General features: G+C 57.9%; 1 protein-coding gene across 1 annotated transcript; it reads right to left on the reverse strand.

Moving 5' to 3' along the window:
- Positions 1-501: 501 nt before the first annotated feature.
- On the reverse strand, positions 502-3,992 carry LOC126083142 (ral guanine nucleotide dissociation stimulator-like). The gene is made up of 6 exons (XM_049896535.1): positions 3,921-3,992; positions 3,183-3,376; positions 2,310-2,369; positions 1,224-1,399; positions 791-936; positions 502-657 (listed from the first exon to the last, which is right to left on the reverse strand). The coding sequence occupies exons 1-6, from the start codon at positions 3,990-3,992 to the stop codon at positions 502-504; spliced, it is 804 nt and encodes a 267-aa protein (XP_049752492.1).
- Positions 3,993-9,078: the final 5,086 nt, after the last annotated feature.

The raw sequence follows: 9,078 nt of genomic DNA on the forward strand, positions 1-9,078 counted from the left end.
GAGTCGGCTCTGAAGGTGGCCCAGGATAAGAACCCCACTTTCCAGTAGGCTGTTCACCTGGTGCCTGGGCCAGAGCTGGAGACGGAGGACCTGTGGCTCCACTGAGCCCCGGTGTTGCTGCAGGCACAGGACTGACATCAGTCAGTGGTCCTGGAGTCGGCTCTGAAGGTGGCCCAGGGTAAGAATCCCACCTTCCAGCAGGCTCTTCACCTGGAGCCTGAGCCAGAGCTGGAGAGGGACAACCTTGGGATACTTTGAGGCTCAGTGTTGGTGCAGAATCAGTTGACCCTTGTGCCAGCTCTGACGGTGGCCCAGGATGAGAACCCGGCTTTCCAACAAGCCTGTCGTCTAGTGCCTGGGCCAGCGTTGGAGACGGTGGGCCTGCGGCTACACTGAGCCCCAGTGTTGGTGCAGCAGCAGGACCAACATCATTCAGTGGCCCGGGAGCCAGCTTTGGAGGGGGCCCAGGGTCAGGATCCAGCCCTCCACCGTGGTCCCCATTCAGTGCCAGGGCTGGAACCGCTGATGGAAGAGACGGTGCTCTAGGGAGCTCCGGTGTGGGCGCGGGAGCAGGAGCGACATCTGCAGGGGGTCCAGGAGCTGCTTCTGGAGGCGACCCAGGAAGACGACTCGGCCCTCCAGCAGGCTCTCCGTCTGCTGTGGGAGGTGGTGGTGGAGGAGCTGGTGTTCTATGCAGCTCCTGCGATGGCTCAGGAGTAGGATCTATCTGACAAGATGGTTCTCGACTGGCTCCCAGAGGTGACCCAGGAAAACAGCCCAGGCTTCCAACAGATTCTCTGTCTGCTGACGGATCTGGTGATGGAGGACCTGATGTCCTGTCGAGCTCCAGTGTTGGTGTTGGAGCAGGAGGTCGTCCTAGAGTTGCTTCTGGACGTGGCCCTAGATCCTGAGCTGCTTTTAGACCCAGTGCCGGCCCTGACATGAGAAGTACAACAGGAGAAACATTCAACAACACGACTGCCTTTCCTCCTGCCTTTCCAACGACAGAAAACATCCCACAGCCTTGAAGAGAAGCCCAGGGTCCAGATTTCCACCCCAGGAAGTCTTCCCAGACCGAGGTCCACTACAGGAGGGTCTGAGGTCACTCTGAACACAGGCCCAACTCTGCCTCTGTGGGTCCTCCCTGTGGAACCAGCCCATGTCCCCTCACAAGCTCACATGTGGGCATGCCCAGTCCTCCTCACCCTCTGGCTCTGACTCACTGGGCTCCAGGTGGTCCAGCTGGGCACAGAGAAGATGGGCACGGCGCTCCAGGCCTGAGCCCTGCATGTTCACCTGCAAGTACTCCACCAGGAGCTTCAGGCAGGAGAAGTGTGGCGGCTGGTCAAAGTCTTCCGGGTATTCATCCATCCAGGTTTTCAGGATGAAAGAGATGGCGCTGGGGATGGATGGTGAAGAACAGGGTCAGAAGCCTGGCCTTTTCCACTGCACTGTCGTCCCATGGCAGCTCTGCAAGGGGCTGGGTTCTTCTGTCTGTCCCTGTCCTTCCAAAGGCTAGCCCCAGCCTGTACCACTCGCTCTGGCTATCCTGGCAGTGTCAGGCCTGGTCACTGAGCAGGGGGATAGTGCAGAGCCTTGGTCACAGAGACATCCCTATTGATGGTCTGACCAACTCTCTCTCCTCTGGAAACCTGAATTATGTCCCTGTCCGTTCCCTGGCTCCCTCCCCAATGGACAATAAACCCCAGAGGGAAGGAAGGGGTGTGTCTGTGTGTTCACCTCACAGCCTGGCACACAGTAGTGCTCAAGGCATCTCTGAGCCTGAGGGTCCACAGAGTCTGTCCCCTGTTCCAGCCTGCCCAGGCCCTGAGGGCCCTCCACCTGGAACGTGGGCAACAGCGTGCTGCCTGGTCCTCTGCATGCAGATGAGGGTCTCCTCGCCCATGATCACTGTTCTCCCAGGGACAGGGACCCCACATGCAACTGAGCACCCAGGACAGATCTGCAGCATTGGGGGGCCGGTTTCTCCCCCACCTTCTGATCGGGCTCCAAATGGGGAGGGAACAACCAGAGCTGGAAGGGGATTATGGCCGTGGGGGGAGGGTCTCCTCAAGGGCCACACTATGCCCCTTGCCTCCCCTCTGCTTCTCAGTGTGCCCGGGCTCCACCCCCAGCTCTGTGTGAGTGCTCTGCTCCTACAGGCCATGGCCCTGAGCTCATTCCTCCATAGGGATCAAGACGTGTGGGACCCAGGGCATGCCCAGCCACAGTCCTGACACAGGCCCGCTAAGACCCCCAGTCTTTCCTGGAGACAAGCGACACTCTTTCTCCATGCAATATCCACTCACTCTTTCTGCTGGTCCTGGGGTCCGCCGGCCCCGGCCGAATGGGGGCAGTTGTATTCATACCTAGAGGAGGCATGAGGGCGTCACATCTAATACACTGTGGACACTACCTGCTTCCCATGTCTAGTGTTCCTGTCTGCCTCCTGACTAGGATGGAGGCCCAGGAGGGCAGGGCTCCCTGTCTGCTCTGTTCACTGAATGACGCTGAGTGTCTAGAACAGAGTCTGCAACAGTAGGGGCTTCACAGATAATTGCTGAGTGAATGAACCTAAGCAGCACTTTCCCCAACATCTGATTGTCCTGTGGCCCCTCTGTCAGCCACCAAGGATTCTTGTTCTGGCTACACCAAGGACAAGGCACCACTAGATGAGATCTCAACTCCCCCTTTTCAAACGGGGAACAGGTTTGCTGAAGGGCCTGCACTCAGTGAGGGGTGAGGCAGACAGCTTCTTCTTGAAGGAGAGAAAAACAATAAATGTGAACACCCCAGCCCCTCCAGCAGTCTTCTCTCTAGAGATGGGCTCCAGGTGTTGGGACTCTAGTGGCACAGTGGCTAAAGAGCTTGGCTGCTAACCAAAAGGTCAGTAGTTTGAATCCAGCTGCCCCTTGGAAACCCTGTGGGGCAGATCTACTCTGTCTTCTAAGGTCGCTCAGAACTGACTCCGTGGCAATAAGTTTGGTTTTGGTGGGGTGCTGGGTAGACAGTTCCCATGGCTTGTCCCATGTGGTACTGACAGTAAGTTCAAGCAGGCTGATCCTCTGCCAGCCCACTTTTCAGAGGAGCACACCGAGGCACAGAGACGTGAGTGACTTTCCCCAGACTCATAGCTGATAGGGGTTGAGTTCCCACTGGGCTGTGGAGGGTGGGGTGCTCACCTTTGGAATAACAGATCCAGGACCTGCTGGGTGGTGGCAAAAGTTCTGTATGTTCCCAGAAAGAAGCTGATGTAGGACAAGTCACCCTCCACGAAGGCGGGTACCAGGTGCTCCCCCAGCTTCTCCAGCGAGCCAGCCTTGACGATTCTCACCACGCGGGTCTGATCCAGGTCCTGGTCCGATCCACAGGCACACTGGGGTGAGACAGAGAAGGGACGAACTGTCAGAGGCACCCTGTGAACCACCAGGCGGGTCGGGGTCTAGGACCTCTGTGACCTGTGGCAGGAGGTGGGACACAAGTGTCCCCATCAGGAAACGGGAGGTGGGGATGATTATACTTATTAGAAACCTCAAGTTGTTTTGTTAATAACACTACCTCCCTCTAGCAAGAGCGGAGACTTGGTGGCAGAGTGGCTCTTAAGAGCTTGGCTGCTAACCAAAAATCAGCAGTTTGACTCCACCAGCCACTCCTTGGAAACCCTATGGGGCAGGTCTAGTGTGTCCTATAGGGTCCCGATGAGTCAGCATGGACTCGATGGCAACAAGTTTGGTGTGGTTTGGTATCAAGAGCAGTATCCTTGTGAGTCCTCATAAAACACCCTGTTGTAGAGGTGGGAAAACACAGCTTAGCAATGCCCAGTATCTGTTCAAAGTCACGAGATAGGAGCCCAGAACCGTCGGGCGCTAAGGCCCCGTGATGATCCCTGCGTGCCGCATGAGGTCTGCTCTGCTCCTGACTCGGAGGGGAAGGTCTGGTGCCAGCCCACTCCCTCCGCAGCTGGAGACGGTGCACAGAACAGACACAACCATGAGACGCCCTCTGAATGCAAAGCAAGACACAGATTTTCCTTTCTGTACATTAGAGGGGGTTTGGAGAAGCTAAAGCTATGATGGTCCCAGATCCACCCCAAGGTGAATGGCTGGAGATCCCGGGGTGGGAGAAAGACCCCCACAGGACCGAGGATCTGAACAGATGACTGGGAAGGGGGAGCGCAAATCCAAACGACCAGTAAAGGACTGGGCGGTGACTCAGCTTCTCAGGGCTGACAGCCCCTCAAAGCCACCTTGGGCTTCCAGTGGCCAATGTGACAGCAGGTTGGCAAAAATGGAACAGATCCATAACACCCGGAACAGGCTGGACACAGGGACGCAGCCAGCGACAGAGACTGCTGGGGCACCTGACGGCCACAGCTGATTTGGGAAGGAGTCTGGCTCTAGGGATCCTAGCTTGGAATGTGCACATCCTTCGTCCCAGCGTGCCGCCCTGGGAGTCTGTCCTGGGTGGTCAGTGTATGAGGACACACGTGAGGTTCCTGCAGCCCTGCTGTAGGTCAGTGTGCGAGGACACACAGGAGGTTCCTGCAGCCCTGCTGTGGGTCAGTGTGTGAGGACACCTGTGAGGTACCTGCAGCCCGGCTGTGGGTCAGTGGATGAGGACACACATGAGGCTCCTGCAGCCCTGCTGTGGGTCAGTGTGTGAGGACACACCCGAGGTTCCTGGAGCCCTGCTGTGGGTCAGTGTGTGAGGACACACGTGAGGTACCTGCAGCCCTGCTGTGGGTCAGTGGATGAGGACACAGGTGAGGTTCCTGCAGCCCTGCTGTGGGTCAGTGTGTGAGGACACACCTGAGGTTCCTGGAGCCCTGCTGTGGGTCAGTGTGTGAGGACACACGTGAGGTATCTGCAGCCCGACTGTGGATCAGTGGATGAGGACACACGTGAGGTTCCTGCAGCCCGGCTGCGGGTCAGTGTGTGAGGACACACGTGAGGCTCCTGCAGCCCTGCTGTGGGTCAGTGGATGAGGACACCCGTGAGGCTCCTGCAGCCCTTATGTGGGTCAGTGTATGAGGACACATGTGAGGTTCCTGTAGCCCTGCTGTGGGTCAGTGTGTGAGGACACACGTGAGGCTCCTGCAGCCCTGCTGTGGGTCAGTGGATGAGGACACCCGTGAGGCTCCTGCAGCCCTTCCGTGGGTCAGTGTATGAGGACACCCGTGAGGTTCCTGCAGCCGTGCTGTGGGTCAGTGTGTGAGGACATCCGTGAGGTTCCTGCTGCCCTGCTGTGGGTCAGTGTGTGAGGATACCCGTGAGGTTCCTGCAGCTCTGCTGTGGGTCAGTGTGTGAGGACACCCGTGAGGCTCCTGTAGCCCTGCTGTGGGTCAGTGTGTGAGGACACCCGTGAGGTTCCTGCAGCCCGGCTGCGGGTCAGTGTGTGAGGACACACGTGAGGCTCCTGCAGCCCTGCTGTGGGTCAGTGGATGAGGACACCCGTGAGGCTCCTGCAGCCCTTATGTGGGTCAGTGTATGAGGACACATGTGAGGTTCCTGTAGCCCTGCTGTGGGTCAGTGTGTGAGGACACACGTGAGGCTCCTGCAGCCCTGCTGTGGGTCAGTGGATGAGGACACCCGTGAGGCTCCTGCAGCCCTTCCGTGGGTCAGTGTATGAGGACACCCGTGAGGTTCCTGCAGCCGTGCTGTGGGTCAGTGTGTGAGGACATCCGTGAGGTTCCTGCTGCCCTGCTGTGGGTCAGTGTGTGAGGATACCCGTGAGGTTCCTGCAGCTCTGCTGTGGGTCAGTGTGTGAGGACACCCGTGAGGCTCCTGTAGCCCTGCTGTGGGTCAGTGTGTGAGGACACCCGTGAGGTTCCTGCTGCCCTGCTGTGGGTCAGTGTGTGAGGACACCCGTGAGGTTCCTGCAGCCCTGCTGTGGGTCAGTGTGTGAGGACACCCGTGAGGTTCCTGCTGCCCTGCTGTGGGTCAGTGTGTGAGGACACCCGTGAGGTTCCTGCAGCCCTGCTGTGGGTCAGTGTGTGAGGACACCCGTGAGGTTCCTGCAGCCCTGCTGTGGGTCAGTGTGTGAGGACACCCGTGAGGTTCCTGCAGCCCTGCTGTGGGTCAGTGGATGAGGACACCTGTGAGGCTCCTGTAGCCCTGCTGTGGGTCAGTGTGTGAGGACACCCGTGAGGTTCCTGCAGCCCTGCTGTGGGTCAGTGGATGAGGACACCCGTGAGGTTCCTGCAGCCCTGCTGTGGGTCAGTGGATGAGGACACCCGTGAGGCTCCTGTAGCCATGCTGAAAGGGCAGCAGAAGGTATCAGGCCAGGGCCCGCAGCAGTGAGAGGCTCAGTCACTGTGGGGACCGTACTCTGTTCTGGAACATTCTGTAGCCGAGTCAGGACACAGCTCCTGACTTGGAGGGGTCATGGTGATGCGTTCCCTGAGATTGCAGGTTGTGGAAATATGTGTATCATAGCCTGAGCCCCGTGCTTTTGGGTAAGAGAAGCCTGCTAAGCGTGAGGATGTGAGAGGCTGGGAGAAGGTGGGAAGGACAGCCCAGCCGACTGCTGCCCGGCCCTGGGCCTGAGAGTTCAACACTGAAACAGGAACACCATGGAAAAAGATGCCTGGGCCGATGTGCAGTGAAGACAGTGCAAAAGACTGTTTTCTGACATTCCTACAAATATGGAAAGAGTGACTTTGTACCTGGCCAGGGTGGGGAGGGCAGTGGGGGCGATAAGGGAAGGGTTTTAGTGGATTCCTTTGGGAGGAACTGTGGCCTTGGAGAGAGGTAGATAGCTCGAGGGAGTGTCTGGTCCCCATGTCCCCTCTGGCCATCTCAGGGCCCTAGGTGGGGACCCTGACCCGCACTCACCCAGAGCCTGTGCCACCCCTTCCTGGCCCCTTTCTTGGGGTGGACGGAGTAGATGAGGTCATCCTCCTTCTCCTCGCGGATCTCCTGTGGGGGCTTCTGCAGAGACAGTACCCGGCAGTGGTCCAGGAGGCATTAAGGGCCGCTCCAAGCCTCCTCCTTCCCTCTCTGCCCCTTCAGGCACTTGTGCCCCTTGGACCTTCGAAGACCCCCTACTTCCCCGTCTACACCACATATGGGAAAATTCAGCCAGAGGCTGCACCATGCAGCCCCGGCCACATCCACTGACCAGGGCCGCTCCATGCTCTGCAGCCCCTCTCCACCTCCCACCTACCAGGGAGGAGGAGAGATTGCAGGCGGAGGAGGGGGCTGAGGAGCAGGGGAGATGATATGGACCTCTGAGTATTGCACTAGGATCTGGGAAGAGCTGGGTCAGTACAAGGTCAGCAAGAGGCAGTCAATGCCTGGGAAGGACCATGGGGTGACTGCCCCACACAGGGTGAGCTGGAGTGCAGAGAAGGCCCAGGCGAGTGTGCCAATTCAGCCTAAGATCCCCCTGACCATCCCTCCTAAAGCTCTGGTCTGAACTATGACCGCTGTGTAGACAGGTAGATCCCAGCACCCTATGTGATCAGGCTGGACAGGAACGTGAAACTGGTCTCCACCTGTGTCACCCCAGGCCCCAGTCTCCAAGGCACCCAACCTGATGGACTAGGCCCACCCAACACCCTGCACCGGAGGGGTGTGGGGCTGCCCAGGTGGGATCACAGTGGTGGCCTGGCCTGGATTGGCACCCTGGGCCACCCTGTGTTACCTTTGGTTTCTTTCTGGTAAATGGCCAGAGCCTTCGGGGATGGGGGATGAGACCATGTCTCAGTCTTCGTGAAAGGGTCGAACTCCTGGATTTCTCAAGGTTCGATACAAGGCAACATGAGCAACAACAAGAAAACATGTTCTTCATTCGAGTGTCTCCACTCAAGTGAGCTAGGGCAGGGCGGTCCCTGGAATGTGGGTGCCTGGTTACCAGGGTTCCAAGTTCTGTGTACTCCATCACCAAGGAAGTGAGGTCATATCCCGGGTCCTCTGACCTGGGCCCGACCTCAGATATGACCTTCCCAAAATTCCCTCTGGGATGCTGAATGCTCACCTCTCTCTACGCCATCTCCATAACTCTACACAGTGACACCAACACAGCCCCCCACAGAAGCTAGGGTAGGCCTGGGTGCAGCCAGGGTCCCAGCTGTGAGCAGACACAGCAGGGTTCAGACACAGCTCACCCCTCTTAAAAAGTCAGTGACCCAGGACAAGTCTTTGTGCTTCTCAGAGCCTCCTCAGTCTCCCCGTCGCACAATGGGGATCATTCTAGCATCTTCTTCCTAGGGAAGTCAGCAGGTGTATGTGAGATACCGCCTATAAACCCATGGGCTGGTGTCATACGTAGCTAACGCACAGACTCAGAGATGGGAGAATTTCAAGCAGGGGAGGGAAGCAGCATGGAGGACACCCCAGAACAGAGCTGGGTTCTGGTGGTATGAGTCTGGGAAAGTCCCTTCACCTCTTGGCCTGGTTTCCCTGTCTGCCCCAGCAGGGGTGGGAATTAGACAAACATCAGATATTGCTACCCTCTGCACAAAAGCCTCCGACAACTTCCATTATTTAGTATCTGACCCAGTACCTCCTCACGGACTAATGGGTGGGCAGCCTGCACAATGGCCCCAACGATCCCCCCCCAGGGTCTCAACGCCTGTGTGACCCCCCCCTTCCCTAGTGTGGGCTGGACTCAGGGACTCGCTGCTCGAGAATGTAGCTGTGGCTGTAAGGTGCCTTGGAATCAATTCCAACTCCTACTGACCCCATCAGGGGCAAAGCCTCCTGGCTTTCTCGTCTACTCTCTCTCTCTCTCTCTCTGTCTGCCATCTCTCTCTCTCACTCTGTCATGTCCCACTCTTTCTCCCTGGAAAGCAGCTGTCATGTATGGCCTGCCCTATGATGCCCGTGTGACAATGACCCAAAGTGCCCTGATCAACAGAGAGGAACTGAGGCCTCCAGTCCAACAGCTCACAAGAAAGAGTCCTGCCCACAACACACAGTGAGCACGGGGCGGACCCTACCCAGTGAAGCCTCAGTTGAGACCACAGCCCCAGCCTCCCGAAAGAACTCGGGGCAGAGTCACCAGCTAAGCTGTGCCGCGTTCCTGGTCCACAGAGGCTGTGAGATCATCAGATGGTTTTTGTGAATGCTAAGTTCT

The sequence above is a fragment of the Elephas maximus genome, chromosome 9 (genome assembly GCF_024166365.1).
Source record: "Elephas maximus indicus isolate mEleMax1 chromosome 9, mEleMax1 primary haplotype, whole genome shotgun sequence".
Lineage (NCBI taxonomy): Eukaryota > Metazoa > Chordata > Mammalia > Proboscidea > Elephantidae > Elephas > Elephas maximus.